Source organism: Drosophila yakuba, chromosome 2R, assembly GCF_016746365.2.
Source record: "Drosophila yakuba strain Tai18E2 chromosome 2R, Prin_Dyak_Tai18E2_2.1, whole genome shotgun sequence".
NCBI lineage: Eukaryota > Metazoa > Arthropoda > Insecta > Diptera > Drosophilidae > Drosophila > Drosophila yakuba.
Genome location: NC_052528.2, coordinates 15010742 through 15030032, shown reverse-complemented (window position 1 = coordinate 15030032; position 19291 = coordinate 15010742). Strand labels below are relative to the sequence as shown.

The following is a 19291-nucleotide window of genomic DNA, read 5'->3' as shown; positions in this document are numbered from 1 at the left end:
CGTTTGCAGGTGCAGAGTGTGATACGACATGTGCAGGCTTGTGGAGCTTCTAAAACTGTGGATCAAATTAAGCAAAAATTTACCAAGTATTGGTTTATATCCTATCGTTATTGCCTGAATTATCTGTCTTCTGTCTGCCTTTTATGCTGAAAAAGCAAATGTCTTACATTAATTTGATGTAAAAAAATTTTTCAAGGGTACAGAATAAATTGAGCTGGAAATTTACAAACATTAGTGCCCTCGCTTTTGAATTCCTAATGTTGTATAATTTAATGTTAAATACAATTTTATTTTTTTAATTTTTAAATAGTAAGCTTTGGTTGTTGTACTGAATAAAAGCTTTCTGTACATAAATTCTACATGACACATTTTTAAACGCGCTGCAGCGCCATCTATCGTGAGAACGACACCTGTATGTGTTTCCAGTAACCACGGCTTCCTCTACCGACGGTAGATGGCGCCAGTGCATAATTAGGGTCCTTTTCTAATTTCAATGCAGATTAGTTTCTCAAAGCGCTGCTAGAAATAAGAAAAGTGTATGTCAAAATGTTCTTAGTAGTAGTATTTAAATAAAACGAAATTAGAAGATCTGCTTAGATAGGTGACCCCCAACTTTTCGTTCTCTAGTTCAACTCAAAAAAGGAACTTTAAAATACCTAATGAAATCAATTAAAGGACTGAAGGCAGTGCAGTTAAATTGAATAGATCGCTCGATAGTAATCAAAATCAGCCGACATCCGATGGCAATCTACCGATTTGCTCTCCACTTTCAACCCCCGACGGAGAGCGTTCCATCCCTGTGCATCCTATAGGCGTTCTTCTGTTCCTGTGCATGCCAATGATACTATTATTTAATGGATCGGTCTCGCAGGAACCTCTTGTTCCACTCGGGAAGCCAACAAAAGCGGATGGGAAGTGCACGCTTTGGCAAGAAGAGTGTCTTTCAGGCTGAAACAAGGACATTATACAGCCGGGCAAGTAGCAAACATTGTCAACAACAGCAAAGCAAAACACGTCAACGCCCCTAAGCTGCTAATGAGGGCAACTGCGGCTGGGAGGCTGTGAAAACAACACAGGAGTAGTGAAAGGACGCATGCTGCGATAAGGATCAGGATCACATTCGCAGGCAGCTGAGAAGCAGAGAAGCAGAGAGCGAAAGAGAGAGCTGGAGAGTAAAACATACAGTAGCAACATGGCCGCAAAACGATCGATCTTGAAGAATGTCCTTGCGGTTTCGGCAGTGAAGACACTCTCCCAGGCGTTGTTCATTTAACAATCACACAGGACAAGCGATAATCCCGACCCTCCGAATGTATTCCACAGCGGCCTGAAAGATACAAAAGCCTAAGCGGATTGGCCAAACAAAGTTGAGTGCCCTAAATACCTCGTCCTGATCCCTCGCCTGCGCCTGTGTTTGATGTCCTGCGGCGCATATTAACATTATCAGCTGTGTGCTGTGTGCTGTGTACTGTGTACTGTTCGATGTGTAATGGGTGCAAAAGAGATGGCCGCCGAAGTGGAGAAAATCCCAGTATAGACAATGTTATCGGAGCCAAAGTAATTGTCTCGTCCGTGTCCGGGCATCCGAATAATGTGTGAAAATTTACACCGAATTTACACCGGAGGCCCCCGCTGCGCTCGACAGCCAAGCAGTAAGGACATTCTTCCTCTGTCGCCGCCGTAATCGGCAAATGTGGTTAAGTGATTTAAGAGGATATTATCAAGCCGTGCAGCAGACAAATCAATCGAATTCAAAGTGAGACCAATTTCGTTTGCATTATCCTGCGGCCAAAGCCAACGTGATTGCGCGATGCGTTTTTCCTCGCCTCCCATTTCGCGTCGCTTTAACAAAGTTTCTCCGACCGGAAACGGAAATTTCCTTTGCATGTTTGCCACAGCTTGCCACAGATTGTTGCAGATGCGGTCGATGGCATTTGCGTATCTATTGGAAAGAATTCATGGGGCAGGTCTATATTATTTCATTATTATATAATAATGAGTCTGGAATTTAAAGCCCACATCTAAGGATTGAAGTAGTATATCATTATATTAAGTATCATTATTTGTGTGTAAACACGCTCCAAACTGAAACAACCATAATCTGAATGTCGCAGTGATTTATGGAAGTCGATCAAACAAATTCGGACCACTTAAATAGAGTCCTTGTGCCGCATATAAAAACGCAGTAACCAAAACAAACATTGTGTAATGTAACAAGCAACCCCTGAACCGAATCTGCAGCCTCAATTAACCCTAAGCGACCAAAAAATCGAGTCATTCGGTCACAAATGAAAACAACTGCCTGGAGGCCTGGTTACTCAAAAATGGTTATGATTGTTATTCCGTTATTCCGTTATTTTCGTATTTTGTTATTTTGGCACCCTCTGGCAGGACTCGGCTAACGATGTTAGTGTTTCCGTTTATGCCACATGCTTACCCGTCAATTTGCGTGCAACTCGCTTGCCCCAGGACACGTTCATAGCCACGGACACTACGGCTACTATGAACGCGCCACCCGGACACCCGAACACTCTGGCAGCTGAGAGGAGAGGAGGTGCTGCGATGTCCTGCGAGGTACGGGGATGCGGACAATTTGTAACATTTGGCAGACGTCAACGCCCTGCACAAGTGCAGGAAAATGAAATCAAATCAAAGCCAAGCGAATTGATCAGAAAAATGTCATAATTGAATCGCAGTGGGAACCCACCACCACCACCCCGCATAACACCGAACCGGGGGGCGTGGCCGTCCTTTGATAACTTTATGCTAATCAGAGATGGCCGAGAAGTCTCGAATTTCACAGGCCATAAGTCAAAAGTCTGACTAGGGTCTACACATAGAGAAAGGACATCGACATTTAGATTTCTGATACTTATCAGTTTTCATTGGATTATGTGATGTGAACAAATTAGGCTACCATTTAATATTTTATTCTTTTTATTGGCTGATTATGAGTTTATATAGCATATAATCACTTTAACAATCGAAAACATCCGTTTTTCCGGTGTAGTTCCTGCCGCGGTGCAAAATGTGTTGGAGTGCTGGAAATAATTTCCGTTCGGCTCCTAGTGCTCATTTCGCCTATTTTGTACATACAAAACTAATTAATTTCCCAAAATGCAACATAGAAGAGTTGAGGGAATGGCGGGGAAGGGTGGGAGGAGCCGGGAGGGTCCACGCAGGAGCGGCACAGGATATTTGTGCAAGCAATTTCCGCCGCCGAAGAGAGTTTTGTGCGTAATTAATTTATGCAAAATACAAATGCAAACAAATTGCAAATGTTTTCGCACAAATTTGCTGTGCACCCAATTTGTTTTCCAAAATAATTAACTTTTCAGCGGGTTTAATTAGAAATTTTCTCAATTTCAGCGCTCAACCAGGAAGGCCAGTGCTTGGCTGTCATCCAATGGAGTTATCATTTCCCAGCAAGTTTTCCTAAGTGGATTCTACTTTGTAACTGCGGTGATGACGGGATGCCTCACCTGTGGTCTGCTGAAGTACCTATGGTGCTGGCTGGACGACCTATCCTGTCGTCTCCAAGACAGCAATCTTCTCAAGCTGATCCTGGCCATTTGTGTGGCTCTTTTGGTACTGTTCAATGTCTACACGGGTTTCAGCATGGCCAATCGATGTGACGAGGGAACGGATGACGATTGCTCAGATGCTGGCGGAGATCGGTCCACATGCTCCTCTAGTTACTTAAACTGCACGGTGCGGTGTTCTCCGGAATCCTACAACTACGCCTGGGACCGGGGGCCTCATACCTGGAACACGCCGTGCAACAATCAGAGCCCCATTAACATCGAGCTGAACTGTTTGGAAATAAACTACTTTGATACGCCGCTGATATGGTCGCATTACAATACCATTCCGTTGGGCATTCGCCTGGAGAACAACGGGCACACACTGATCCTGCGAGCAGCGTTTCCAGGACGAACGCCCTCCATCGACGGCGGGGATCTACTTGGACGCTTCGACTTCCGGGAGATCTCCTTCCGCTGGAGCTGGGCCAACTCTTCGGGCTCGGAGCACACACTGGACCATCGGCACAGCGCGCTGGAGATGCAGTGCCTCCACACAGATGGCGATGGTGGCGATAGCTGCTCCTCCAGCCAGGGCGTCCTGATGATTGCCTACATGTTCGATCTGTCCGAGCACAATCCGTTCCTCGATGTCCTCATCCAGCATCTCGCGGCTGTCCAGCAGGCCGGTCAGGTGGTGGAAGTGCCCCCCTTTCCACTCAGCTACCTCATGTCCCCCTTCTACGACAAGTTCTACAGCTACAATGGATCCCTAACCGAGCCCCCCTGCCATCGTGGTGCGGAGTGGCTAATACACCCCGAGTCCTTGGCCATCAGCGAGCGCCAGCTGAATGAGTTCCGCCTGCTGAGAGACAGACGCGGCTCAAGGATCGCACGCAATGCGCGTCCAGTTCAGCCGATCGAGGATCGAAGGGTATACCTTAATCGCTTCAGAAGGGGGTTTTAAATCAGATTGAATAAAGTGTATATGTGCAAAATGTAGTTCGAAAGAAACAGAATAGTACAGTTACTAAACAATACTTCTAAACAATAGTTACATTGAGTATGCAATTCGGTGAGGAAGGAGTATGAAGGAATATCTTTGAAGGAATATCAAGTGTTGACTAATCAGAAAAACAATCTAGTTACCAGTGAAGCTGTAGACAAACTTTAAATTACCCAATAATAACAAGGTATTAATAAGTTTTAGTACATCCAACGATTGGAGAGAAAGTTCCATAACTTGATTGCTTATAAAGATTCCTTAATGGCACCAAACTCCACTGAACAACAAGAAATATCTTTTCACAACCATTATTGATTGTGTTCGTAAATGATAGTAAATGCTTGTCAAAACCGCTTACCACAATACAATCCATTACATAATCCTTGTGTTCTGTCAATCAGGACTCCATGTACTTCCAAGCTGCCTCTAATTGGTCCTGGTTTCCGCTGTATTTCTGATTCGGGGTCCTGGTGGTCAGTCTTCCGCACAATTTGCTTTTGGGTTGCCGTTTGCCTGGGCAAATAGTGTGCTTATATAGTAATTCACTAATTAGTCGCTCAAAGAGCATTAACATTAGCATTAGCATTAGCATTACCCATTGCAGGGTCCCGAGGTCCCGAGGTCCTGAGCCTGTTCCGCATCCTGTGCGCACAATCGCCGCAGGACATGGCGATGCGATTGTGTGCGTGTGAGTCTGCGTCTGTAATTTCGTTAGTGCAGCGGAAACTGTTGCGGACATGTTTGCCCTGCGATTGGGATTGGTATTGAGATTGGCAATGGAAATGGGAATGGGATCGGAATGGGATGGGCACGGGCATGGGATTGGGTTTTGGGCCCTCCTGCGGCGAAGCACCCTCATCTCCTGTCCTCCTCCTCCTCCTCATCCACCTCCCTTCCCTGCATTACAGCTGCTGCTTGGCAATCAGAGAATTCCAGTTTCCAGGCGCATAATTATCAGTTGGCGCCTAACCATACATACATAGATGGCCTTTCGACCATGTTCGTCCATTGGCCCGTAATTAGTTTTTAATCCAGAGATGGGGCGGCATCGAGCACATGAAGCACATCGAGCATCGGATCCAATTCGATTTGAGGCCTGCAACGACGACTTGTTTAATCAATGACAGGCCATGTGAATTTTACTGCAATTGCATTTGCTGCAAATCAACGCTAATGAAATTATACAAACAAGTTTCGGTACGCTTTTGTTGCTCGGTGCTGCGTCAATATTTGTGCGTTGCGCCCATTCGCAATTTGCATGTTTTGAAAACTTAATTGGATTGCAGTTTCCACAAATAAAGCTTAATTTTTCCGTCGCACTTTTCATTTTCGGACTTCGCAGCCAGGACATGTCCTACACCACGTGCGACAAAACAATTTATTTTTTGGCCAAAAACTAAAACTTTTGTCTGCGAAATGCAATTAAAAACGGATAATTCCATTTATTAATGCTTGATATGCAAATTGATTGCGCACAAAATGTTCAATTAATATGAAAATGTTTGTTAGAAAATTAATGAAATTTTCTCATTCTGGTGGATGGCTATTGGTTTGTTTATGTTAAATTAGATGGAAATGAAACACTAAAATGCAAATAATATGCAATTAATTAGATGGAAAATCCATTTACCCGTCTAAGTATAAAAGCGTCAATTTAGAAAATATTAAAAGGAAACTAGTTAAGGTGGGAAGCTGAAGGCTTACAAAGTCCATTTAAACACTTAAATCAAGTTTAAAGGCATAACAACCATTTTAATTTAAAATACCTAGATTTTGACAGATAGTTAGGCGTTCTGAAGTTTAATTTGTCCAGAAATTACCAAAATATCATTATTAAGGTGTTACTTTAAGTCTTAAACAGAGTTTATCTTTTTACACACAAGCAAAACCCTTTTTCTCCGTCGTTTTAAATGGTTTTAAATTTATCTTCTTGTCACCCTCCGTAAAATACACAACCAGAGCACAAACAAAACCAAAACCCATATTCCAATCCCATCGAAGTCGTAAACTACATCGAATCAGTCGCAGCAGAACAAACATATCAATCAACATGTTTAATTGAAAGTAATTAGAATAAAGCAGGCACACTGCCAGAATCAAGCTTCTCTAGTGGCTGAATAAGGCGAAGCCAGTTTGGCCAAAAGGAGTCGAGGAAAACATCAGTCCACCCACTTTTGCCAGCAGTTTGTGCAGGAAAATGAAATTAGACGAATAGAATGACGATGTAAGTGCCATGAAAAGACGTTAAGACGCTCTAAGCCAAGACGCTTCGTTCGTTGGCCGGGAAAATGAGAGCGACGGAGAGTTGGCTGCTGGTAAAATTGAGGCAAATTGCATTTAAGTGTTGCCGTTTTCATTTAGCCGCATGAATATGTATGGAGGATGCTCCGCAGATCCTTGTGGGTAGTGGATGGCTGGATAAGAGGAGGTGTGGAGGAGGGAGAGCTAAGCTTCCTTGGCTCTTGCTTTTGTGGCATACAAAATTGAATGAATAATTGAGAAAACGAGCGCATGATGGCATTAGTGTGTGATTGTGAAAGTCCTTGCAAAGTGTGTCTCTGTGTGGGTAAGTGAGATTGTGTGTGCGTGTGTAAGTGTGTTTGCAGCTAATGAATTTTAATTGCTTTTATTAAGGCACAAAGAGGTTGACGTCGCCTGACTGCAGTGTCTGCATCAAAAATCCCTGTTCAATGTTAATTGTTAATCATTAAATATTGTTGCTGGCAAAATCAATATGGCGGCTGACGATTAATCAACGCCATTTTGTAATTATCTCGCTGGAATATTTAATTCAATTAACTTTGCGGGTGAGCAAGCTGAACAAACCTCCCGCCTTCTCGTCCTCCTCCTTCGTTTTTTTTTCAGGCAATGCAAATAAATAAATTGAATTCAAATTGTTATTGCAACAGTAACCGCACCAAAAGTAGGGAAAAATATATGAACGCCATAAAAAAGAGAACAATAACAGGACGTACCCACACCCCTTTGAATGCAAAGAGCTGGAGTGGCAGACACACACATGAAATTAATTTGATGGAAAACTCGGTCCTTGCAGAGCCCCATTTTCCTCTGTCTTCTGTCTCTGTCGCTCAGCCCTTTGGCGCACTTCCTTTTTCAATTAAACGCCACCATTTTCCATTAACGAATTTGCATGTGTGTGTCTGTGAGCGTGTGAGGCGCGCCCACACTCATACACACACACACACACACACGTACTGGCACACAAGTAAAAGGCTCTCCCTTAGACTCACACACACATACACATCTGTATTTCTATAATAAAATTAAATTAGAAGACCAGAAAATTAAATCATCAAAGCTTGACGTCTGCCGGCAGCGACGGCTGCTGTTTCCTCCTGTCTACGTACGTGTGTTTCAGTGTGTGTATGTGTGTGTCTGTGTGTATGCAGGATAGTGTGAGTGCGAGTCCTGCAAACCCATGCACAGATATACACACCGACACTCCACACTCTCAGAGCCCAATTTGCAAAAGCGACAGTTACGAGTTCATTAATTTTTCTTCTTTTTACCCTCGCTCTCTCTCTCCGCCTCTCGCCTCTTGTGCTCTGCGGTTTTTTGGCTCCCTCCCTCTCTTTGGCCCTCCCTATCGCCATCTCTTTCGGGGCTGCTCGCCTTTCTTGATGGTGTGAGCAGCATCATAAATTAAATTCTTCATCAACTCAAACTCGTTAAGCGCCAATAAAGTGACAGAGAGTTATTTTCATCACTTTTTCAATGGTCTACCACAAGGCACGTCGGTGTATCTCCAATGTGTGTGTATGAGTGGCCTCTATGCGCCGAAGCGCTCACGCACACACACGCAACTGGAGAGTGGGAGAGAGAGAGAGTGACTGGCTTAGGCCACGCCCCCAGCAAAGAGAGTCAAAATTCGAATGGGAATGGGAATAAGGAGGAAAAAGGTCGCCGAACAAACTGGTTCTACATTTCAGCAGCAGAATTCAGTTCGCTTTTTTTGTTTAAGACTTTTACGCATGCGCAGCATGATTTTAGATTTTAAAGGGTATTCCCCTGATAAGAGGATTCGACTAAGTGCACTTCAGCCACAGCTGCCAGATGAGAGGAGTGCGATGATATCAGCGGTGCCCACTCAGGAGCATCAATTAGTCGCTACCCCTGCCCACCAGGCGTATGCTTAATTTGGCCAAAATTAACCGTTCACTTCTTCTCTTTGGGCGCACACATTTCATGCGAAAGTTAACTGCTTAACGATAAAAGCAAACTAATTAAATCGGGGGAGAGAGGGAGAAATTGCCACATAATAAAGCAAATTAAAAGCAAATTAATTTAAAACAAAAGCGGGGGGAGGTGGTCGGCACAAGTTGAGGAGTGGCAGCAGCGAGCAGCGAGTTAACGTTGCGGATGTGGCGTAAATGAAAAGGATAAGTGGATATACAGGACGCACACACGCGTTCATGCCCAGCAAAAGGATATGCCCGAGATACCCGTCGCTCCACTTCAATTAAGCATCGCGCCAACATGGCAGCCTCTCACAGATACACAGACACACGCACACACACACAAACTCAGCCAAAGACAGGTCGAGAGAGCACAGGGCCCCCACTAACATTCACGCACACACACACACACCATCATACGCAGGCACACACAGATACACCCACACGTCCCTTGGACGTAATTACGTTTGGCAAGCTCGTTATGCGTAAGAATAAACGCGCATTAAGAGCTCATTAGTTGGCACAAATCGAATCGCTGGGCCAAAAGGAGGGTCCAAACCAAAATGTCAGGAGGCGGGGTGGAAAATGTAGGAAAATGGGGGAAAATGGGTGGGCTGTGTGCCTGGTTATCTGGCATTTTCATTTAACGTGTAATGGAAGATAGCGTAAACGGACAAATTGAACCGAAGCCAAAAGAGAGACTGAACGAACTGGACTGAAATGAAATACTCAAGCTCTGGGGAAAAACCACAACTCATGACAACAGGTAAGCTGCAAAATGCCGGCTAAATGTAAATGGTAATGGTATTGGCCACGCTTAATGGCTGGCTGACTGCGTCTATTACCCGGCTGACAATCAAGTGTCGGAAGTGGGAAGCGGGATATGGCCTTCCAGGGCATCCACCTCCAATGACCAATGCAATATTTTTAGAAATTTATTAAGCCAACCATACTAACTTGTCTTGTAATTAAAACATTTTAGGCTGATTTTACTCAACGAATAAGTAGCTACTACAGATACATGATTTGATAGAAATTTGCATGGTATTAAGACCAACTAAGGTCAAACAACATTTCAAAAGCTAAAGTGTCTCCAGATAATTATTTTAATGTCAGGAACATGTGGCTTAGTATCAATAATATATAACTATTGTAGTACACCCAACGATTTATATTATTATAATTTTATTATATTTATATTATTATAATTATTATTATATTTTATTGAATTAATTATATGTTCCTAATACATACATGTGTATAATATAATATAAAATATAAATAAAGATCCTTCTATCTTTTAGTTAACTGTAATATTTATACGGGTTTAATAATGTTAGGAACAACTACCAACTATAATTTAAAAAAAATCAATGTAACCAAGCAAAATAGCAGCCCAACTTCCAATGACGTAATAAGGATAATTGTGTGGCCAACACATTCCCAAACCTCAACTGCCTTTAAGTTTATTTCCTTGACAAATGACGCTTGCCGCAATCAGCTTGCAAATTTGTAACAATAGCAGGATATTAACAAAATCCACTTATGTATCCGTTTTAGGTTTCACGCTCCTTGGGAAAAGTGGAGTGCTGGAGTGTGATGGAAATGCCGATGCAAAGAGAGCGAGATGGAGAGACACACACTTTGTGGCCTAAGCCCAAAAATGGTTTGCCGATGCAATTGTGGACGAAAAATCTGTGGCACCAAAGTCATATATTTTTTGGCTCGCAAAGGCGCAGGGACTCCGTTCGGCATTTTCCTTCGAGGACATCTGGGCGTAGGGCAGTAAGTGAAGTTAGTTTATTTTATTACGAAGCCGACAAACAAGCCTCTTTGGCAGGAGTCGGGGTGTTCGGGGCATCCCAAGTGCCCATTGTTATACTCTGGATTCCGGATCGCCTGGATTCGGAAGTCCATGTCCTGTGCCTTGTCGGAGCTCAACGGACACAGCCACCCCGCGAGTCCTGCGCACTCTCTCCCGCTCTCGCAATGCTCTCCCGAGTTGTTGACTCCGCCCCCTTGGTTCACACACACGCAGCACACAGGAGCGGTGTGTATATATAGGTGCGGTGTGCTCAACCGGTTTCCAATTCGATTTGGAAACTCGAGTCGTCAGCGGGCCACAGTCGCTGCCTTCGAGTTTATTGCCAACTCTGCCTTGGCCCGGTGCGCAACGGTTTCGGTAGTTGGTAGTGCATAGTTGGTATATTCGGAGCTGAACTTTTCCCGCTTGTGACTGAAAACATGCTTGACATTTAGCCAGAGGAAAACTCAGTGTGAAGAAATTTCCGAGAGCGATTTAAATACAATTTCTGTGACAGTGTGTTTGTGTGTGTGTGTTCTGGTGTTGCCTCAACTGTGATCAATCATATCATTGCCGATTTGCTGATTTGCCGACTTAAGTACTTTTGCCCTTCGCAATCGAATGGATATCAAAGCCTCGACGCCACCTGCTCTCGAAGTGGCTCCTGGCCAGCCCGGCTCGCCCGCCGGAAAACCGGCAGCGATCCCCGGCACCATGCCCGGTTCCGGTGGAGTGGCCAACTCGTCCTCCCCGGCGACGGTCAACAACACCGCCGCCACATTCCAGCACATCTTCGAGCAGCTGGTGCAGCAGGGCGGCGGAAACCACAAGCTGCCGCCCAAGCAGCTGGAGCAACTGCGTCACCTGCTCGGCAATGTGAGGGATGCCAAGAATCTGCAGATGATCGTGGAGAAGTTCAAGAACCTGGAGCAGTTCCACGAGCACTATGCCGCCCACCTGGCCAACAACAACACTGTGATCTCAACGGAAGGTGAGCTGCACTTCCGACGGCAAATTTCGATGGTTTTGAAAATAGTGATCTGTTCGGAATAAAAACAAGTTTGGATTTATTTGTCTAAAATTCATTTTCCTCTTAATAAAGTGAGGGTTTAATTCAAAGTTATAGAAATTAAAATCTTTCTAAGAAAGCTTTAGATAAGATGAATTTGAATAAAGAAATAAACGCGTACTCAATCATTCATATTCTTGAGGAATGGGAGAATAGAATGTAGAAATTGATTTGATCTTTTGTGCCAATTGGCTGAAAATACAAAACATCTAGAACAAAATTGAAAATTCTGTTTTAATTGATCTCAAATCACGTTGTCAGAAACATACCCCATTATCAAACATATTAAGCTTCGTTAGTTAAAATTCGGAAATTAATTTTTTTAAAGTGTGGCCTTAGCCGGAAAAGCCTTGCAATTGTTTGATTATAGATTTAATTAACACTAATTGCTACCGGACACGGACACGGACATTCCGGAGTGATCCTAAATGTCTGAATGGCTGAGTGTGTGCGTGTTCACAGCAATGTTTTAATGTTTTTTAGTGCATTAACATGCACAGCGGAAAATTTGATAGGAAATTATAAGCTAATTGCAAGACGAGGCAATTAAGCCGCTTTAAATCCCGCCGCACTTTGTGCCGCTTTCACTCGCCACTCGCCACTTGGCACAGTTTGTTTTAATTTCGTTAAAAATGCATAAAGCCATCAGGCAACATGTTGCCTACTTTCCAGCATGCCGTCGTGACAACTGCCCATTTTATGTGGACGAGGGGCATTGCAACGCGGAGGGGGACCAGGTTGCAATTACAGCTTTTAGCTCGTTAAAATCGCAAATAAAGTTGTGTGTACGCCGCGGACTGGACTAAATTTTAATACTTTCGAAATTGCTGACAAATTTGCATAGGGTCGCGCAGCACTGTCGTGCGCCTAATTGACTTTGGCAAACTGTTGGCAAACAGGCTTTTAACTCCGTTCTCTTGTTTCTTTTTTTTTATATATTTTGTGCTTTATTTTATTGCCCGCAGATAGCAACGACTTGGTTAAGGATAATGCCAGGAAGTACGGATCTGGTGGACAGACGCTAACGCCCCGCCACACAATCGATGCCATTCTGGGCCTGAAGAATCGCAATGGCGCTGGGAATAAGAATCCGGAAACGGTCAGCGATGGTAAGTCATAGCCCGGCATTATTTGGCCATTAGCCGTGATCAGTGGGCCCTGTCAGGGAAAATGGCAAATCGATTTCAATTACCCGCTCGCAGCGCATGGAATCAACAAACACAATCGCAAAACTGTATTAGCCAGGGAGTGTTGGTTTCGGGTGGTTTTGGTTGGTTTTGGTTGGCTTTGGGTGGTATTGGGTGGCTCTAGGTGGATGTGGGTGGCTTTGGGTGGCTTGGATGGGTGGCGGCGTCGGGACTTGCACTTTGGCAACGCCTCGAGATGCACGACAGCTGATAAGCAATCAGTCAGCGGTAATCGCTCGCGAAGAAAACGAAACGAAGACCTAAAACACAAAAAAAAAAACAGAAAAACGCACAGCAAAAAGGAAGTCATATTTAGATGGGATTAGAAACCCTCCGCTTTTGGCCAATTTAAACTTATATTAGTGGCGCGGGGGGAGTGAGCTCTTTTGAAGGCTTTTTAACTGGATTATAGTGGGGATTTGCGGTGCCAGCTGGCGACGACTCCCCACATTCAGGTGGGTGCCAAAAATAGTCTTCTGCACGTCATTTATAATGCATTTCGCTTCTGTTTTGATTGCCGGCAAGCGATTGTCGCTCTCGCGTCTCGACCACGCCCACAGCCCACCGCCCATGCCACCAAATTGGCAGCAAGTTGCGAAAAAAGGGTGGGTACTGATATAGCCGCGATTATGGTTATGGCCATAACACCACAGCCTTGAGTCCTTGGATCATCCAAACAACTAGGTGGGAAATGAAGGAGTTGCTTTTGCCATTTGACGCAGGAATTGTGCGCTTTTCGAGCATATTTGGTTAATAGATAGTTACTAAAATTATATGATTTCTAAAATAATAAATATAAATTTATGACTATTCCATTTATGCACGAATCATCTAGTTTCATACATTGTGACATTCTCCCATTGACAAAAGCAATCAGAAATTGTTCGCATTGCTCATTTACCAGCTTTCAACTGGCCATTAGAAAGCCAACACAATTGGCAGTAGGAATCTTTGCAATTAATTCAATTAAGTGGTTTCATAAACACCCAAAACAGACAACTACAACGATGGTAAAGGGGTTCCCAAAGCTAATGGACAGCCAGAAACAACAAGGTGATGAACAAATTGACAACAACACCGCGTGCAAATCAAAATGGCGTCGAGCGACAACAACAAGAGCACAGGTTAAATGGCCGCAAATTAATTAGAAACAGGCTAATTAACTGTGGGTGTATAAATCGAGGGGGTGGCAGGAGGAGAAGAGGGGGGCTCAGCTACATGGCAAGCTCAAGCGTTTCGCATTTAAGCCATAATTAAACTGGCGGCCAGACACAAGCCGTCAAAAAGCATTTAATCTGACAGCTGGCGGTAACGGTGGCGTCCCAGAAAGAGACAGCTACACTGTAGCGAACAGAGATAGAGATAGAGAGGGAGAGAGAGAGAGCGAGAGCGAGAGATGTAAAATTGAGATGTAAACAATTATTAAAGGCGCAGGAGGCACAAGTGCATTTGGCCAAAAAGCGAACAAACTGGCTCTGCAACGTTAAGATCTAGATATGCTAAGAGAATGAGCGAAAGAGTGGGGCATATCTGATTAGAAAGAGACGGCGGATGCACGAGCTCCGAGGCAATCGAAGTGATCCCCTTCACGATCCATCTACACGAGATCTGTTCGCCAGTTGACGCGGCATTAAATTGAGCATTAAGGCGTCTTAATGATTTTAATGCGTGTCTGCGTCGGCGTCGGCGTCGTCTTATTAGCCCGGCTTTTGTGGCTTCTACCACTTTTTATGGAAATCCCCGCCCACCCCCCTCCACCACACCGCACTGCCAACAAGCACTTCTGATTGACAGTTTTGTTTATGGCTTGTTTCGCTTTTTGATATGAGCGCGATATCGGATCTCATCTGGCTGCACAGATCTTCCGGCGAACAAGAAACCAGTCGAAATGTGCATTTCCTTTCGGCCCCTACCTGTTCTGGCCATGACTTTTTGAAAACACGCTGCGGCTAATAACATATCAATTAGGCCGCCTAATGGCCAAGTATTGGCCCAACAATGGGAAACTGTCAAATCATCATTAGGATTAGACACCGGGCTGTAGGGCAGAGAGGTAGTGACGCGATTAGCGTCAATTTGTAACTCACATTTGGGATGGATTCAGCGGAAACACAAGCCAAATTGGAGCAAAATGTGGCACAGAATGTACATTTTAATCGCAGAATATCATCTCACTAAACGTAACTTTCTCGACAACTACCTAGCATTACAATCCTAAGTTTAAAATCATAATCAAATTTCAATGCGTTAACGACCGACAAATTTCCAGACGCCAACTCGAAATCATTTCTTAATTGATGTGTCGATCAAACCATCGAAACAGAGTGAATGGGCAGTGGTCTGAGAAGCTGTTTCATTCACCATTTGAATTGTGGATTTTGAATGAGTTTTGAAGTTTATGGGCAGCTTAGAATTACTATTCAGAGAGTTGTCTCTAGAGGGGAGAAGTTATTGAGATATTCGCAGGACATTAATCATGTTGCTGCATTAGAATTGATTTCTGTCATATAACTTCTTGATTTATGCCACCTTTTCACAAATTCACCATGATATACGAGCTTATCCATCACATCATTCACACTTTGGCCAATTGCTTAGGAAAGACCCCCCTCCTCCCCTCTTTCCACCCTAAAAAAGGCAGAACAACTTTTGTTTTAACCTTTTATATTTCGCTGCTCACGCAATTAACTCACGCACTCCGTGTGGCAACTCGGCGGTATATTTTTTTTATTGTAATTTTTTTGTGTGGATTGATGTGGATCGTGGGAAAGGGGGAGAGGGGATCGGGTGGCGGCTACTGTCCATCGCCTCATGTGGCTGGCATTCGAATCTTTTGTGCTACTTCATTTGCAGAGGCTTTCAAAAGCGATTTTCGTAGTTAATTTCATTAGCACCACAGTGGCTCAAAATAAAATGCATGCTGGGCGTGTAAATTTCGATTGATTGGTGAAAACGCTCGCAGAGGTTAATTCGGGGCATTTACAATCTTCGTTTTGGCTGCTGTTTAAAGTTAATTAGCCAAAATACTGACCCAATTAATCGAACTGTGGCGAATCGGTACACGATGTGGCGCATAATTACATTAGGCAATCGACTAAACGAAAAATGACTTCGCTGTGGACTTACATCGAAAAGCAATTATCCAAAAGACTATCAAATAATTACAGATACTCTCGAGTGAGTAGTAAACTTGCCAGTCTGACTGCGTAATTGGTTTTTTTTCCAATTGGCCCGCCCACCGAAAGCCAATTTAACATAGAAATTGAATTCGGTTACACAAAATCCAGCCGAGAACAGCCAAGAACTGAAACCCCAAACCCAAACACATATAATGCCTTGGTCCTGGCGCTTCGAAAACTAATGACTTCCTTGCATGTCACGTGATATGAACAAGCGCTAGTTGGAACGCCCATTAGGGAGCAATGCCGCCTCATCTGGAACTCCTCCTCTGTTTTCTGGGAATTTTTATTGCCTCACATTGTAAATACCTGGCGTCTAATTGAAAGCCGTTTATTAGTGGGTGGGCGGCCAACAGGTTTGACCCGCCGCCGCAGGTCGAAGGCACCACACCCCCCCCTCGGTTCACCGGCCAAATTAAATAACACGTTGTTATTAGCCGGGTTGTTCAAGGCTTTTAGCCAGCCAGTGAGTTGGCAAACAGCTTTATGACTTCCCTTCCCGCCTCATTGAGCATACTAATTAAAATCTAATCAGGTGCCTGAATGCGTGGGCGAATGGCCAATGGAGCCCCATTACCTTGTATTAGCCATTGATCACGGTCAATTAGTTGTACAGGAATGGTTTCTTTTGAAATTGGCCTTAACATTTGTGTGTACCAACTTCCATTGAAAAGTGTTGGAATAAACTATATATATCCCCTTGTCATATATCATTTATAAACAAAAACTTTTCTTTAACCTTTGAACTCGTTTTTAGGCGCCGTTGACGCCTCCCTGGGCGACGAGGATGCCACTGATCTGCGCTGCGGCATGACCCTGACGCAGTTGCGCAGCATGGACAATCACATGGCCAGCATGCTGCAGCAGCACGCGAAGAATGGAGCAGCCCTGCCCTACGGTCCCCCAACTCCGCCGGGGGGTCAGCAGCCCCAGGTGCCGAATGCGACGACCCTGCACCATGGACAGCAGTTGGGCGGCCAGGCGGGACATGGAACGCATCCGGGGCATGGCCATCCCACGCATCATGGGCATGCGCCCTTTGGCTATCATAATGCATTTGGCTTTGGCCAGGGACATGGGTATGGGCACCAGGAGGAGGCGGCGGGCAATTACCTCAATTCGATGCACCAGATGGTCGAGGCCAATCAATTGCAGACCGGAGCCAATGGGGCCACCAATGCTCCGCCCGCACCGTTGCCGCCCAGTTCCTTTGGCAGTCATCAGCAGCATTTGGCCGCCTTGGCTGCCCAGGCGCAGGAGCAGCAGAATCAACAGAATCAGCAGAATCAGCACGGCAAATACGCCAAGTCATCGCCGACTGGAGCGGGTCCACCTCCACCACCGCCGGGTGCCTACTTTATGGAATCTCAGACGGCGGCGCCTGTCGCCCAGTCGCAGATCAACTACGACGAGCGTTCAATGTCCTCGGCCAGCGATTTGGAGGAGGACGACGATGACGCGGCAAAGCTGCAGCTCGACGTGACCTCGCCGCCCACTCCGGCGCCACGTGGTCCGCTGGCCGCCAAGCGCAAGTCCGCCGGCGTCTTCTGTGATGATAATGAGCCAAAATTAGCCAACGGCCAGTTGCCAGGCGGCAATTACGGCATTCGGCCGCGCAGCTTGCAGGAGGTGCATCATCAGCAGCAATCGCACCACCACCAACAACAACAGCAGCAGCAGCAGCAACTGCAACAGCAGCAGGGCTTTCAGCACGACTTTCGCAACAGTGGGAATGGCAATCCCAATGGCAACAGCAACTCCGGCGATCATGGCGAGCGCTTGAACGCGGATAACGACAGTTTGGTCAACGGCAGCTGCGCCTCCAGCGAGGAGCTCAACCAGACCAACAGCAGCGAGCAGGGCGAGAAGATCACATCCGGCAGCGACGATGAGGGTGGGTACAATCCTTTCATAAAAGATCCTTTTAAAGTCAACTAAATTCACCTGGAGCTAATTACTTTCTAGTTTGGTCACTAATCAAGCTGTCCTAGATAGCGTACCTCATTTCCAACTGTAATCTTAAGCTTTATCTTAGACTATGTCTAATGACCCTCTATCGAATTCTTTGAAAATTTCTGTATTGGCAGGCCAGGATGATAATTGCGCCAAGAAGAAACACCGTCGCAATCGCACCACCTTCACCACCTACCAGCTCCATGAACTGGAGCGGGCCTTCGAGAAGTCCCACTACCCCGATGTCTATTCCCGCGAGGAGCTGGCCATGAAGGTGAACCTGCCCGAGGTCCGCGTCCAGGTGAGTCACCTCCAGTACCAGCAGTACCTCCCATATCTGTATATCTTGTGTCAGTATCTCTTGTGTCTGCAAGTGATTTAAAGCCGAGCCTCAGCTAATTGGGAAGTCAACGTGTCTGCTGCTGGGAGCAACCGCCAGCCAGGCTCCGGAAATTAAACAATTTCCGTTTGCTATTTATTTTAACGAAATTAAGTTGTACCCGCTCTTTATCATCCCCTTGCAACTAAAACTCTTGCGAATGCAAGGTGCTAGATGTGCATACATTTGGAGTAGGTGGCAGGGATTTATGGCCGGAGATCCTTAATGAGAGGAGAACTGCATATTTGCATTATTTAATTGACTCGCAAGCCTTAAAGTTCCAAAGAAAAGGATTTTTTATAGTTATTTCTTATTTACTATGAATTCAAATCAGCAGAATGTGGTCGCTTGCATTTACATTTTCGAATTAAACTTCCTCATTTTACCATAACTCTTTTAGCCATTCATTGATGTTTTTGTGTGTCGCAGCCTGTGGTTTGATTTCCCCTCAAGAGCAATAATAATTGTCAAACTTTGCGCATAACTTGGCTCCGAGTGCATGAAACAATTTATGTCTCAATAGGAAAATGACAGCGCCGAAAGAGTTCTCAAGTTGGTCGGTGGTCGGTGGTGGGCCATTCAATGGGTTTCCTTTTCTTCCGCGAAGAGAATTATGCATTTTATGCGACTATGCGCTTTTATGCTCCACGAGTTTGGGGCACGGGGCATCGCCAGTGTGGCGATGTAGCAATGTGGCAATGTGGCATTGTGGCAATGTGGCGATATGGCGGGATGCCATGTCTGGGAGCCATTCGTTTCGGGTGGCAAATTGTGACGTGAACGGGCAGGGCGCCTCGTAAATTCCATTCACAGCGGTGTAGCATAAAAAAACGCTTAAGCAGCAACAACTATCGATGGGTGACAGTGGGTGTTGCACATACAAAATTATGGGATAGCCTATTAATACAAATGAATGTATAGTTGAGCAAGCAAAAGGTCTAGATCATATTCAACTTAACAAATTAGATATTTTATACTTGCCACAAAACTCTGCCAC

General features: G+C 45.0%; 2 protein-coding genes across 2 annotated transcripts in view; both read left to right on the top strand.

The window, feature by feature from the left end:
• Positions 1–3384: 3384 nt before the first annotated feature.
• LOC6530733 (carbonic anhydrase 1) lies at positions 3385–4523 on the top strand. Its single transcript, XM_002091587.4, has one exon. The coding sequence runs from the start codon at positions 3466–3468 to the stop codon at positions 4486–4488; it is 1023 nt and encodes a 340-aa protein (XP_002091623.2). The 5' UTR covers positions 3385–3465; the 3' UTR covers positions 4489–4523.
• A 4783-nt stretch (positions 4524–9306) lies between these two features.
• The window catches only part of LOC6530732 (retinal homeobox protein Rx), a 22541-nt gene continuing 12556 nt past the window's right edge, over positions 9307–19291 (top strand). The window contains exons 1-6 of the mRNA XM_002091586.3: positions 9307–9489; positions 10284–10508; positions 10564–11518; positions 12562–12705; positions 16720–17856; positions 18050–18216. Of these exons, the coding sequence (XP_002091622.1) occupies positions 11149–11518; positions 12562–12705; positions 16720–17856; positions 18050–18216 (1818 nt within the window). The 5' untranslated portion in view covers positions 9307–9489; positions 10284–10508; positions 10564–11148. The remainder of the gene's footprint in view (positions 9490–10283; positions 10509–10563; positions 11519–12561; positions 12706–16719; positions 17857–18049; positions 18217–19291) is intronic.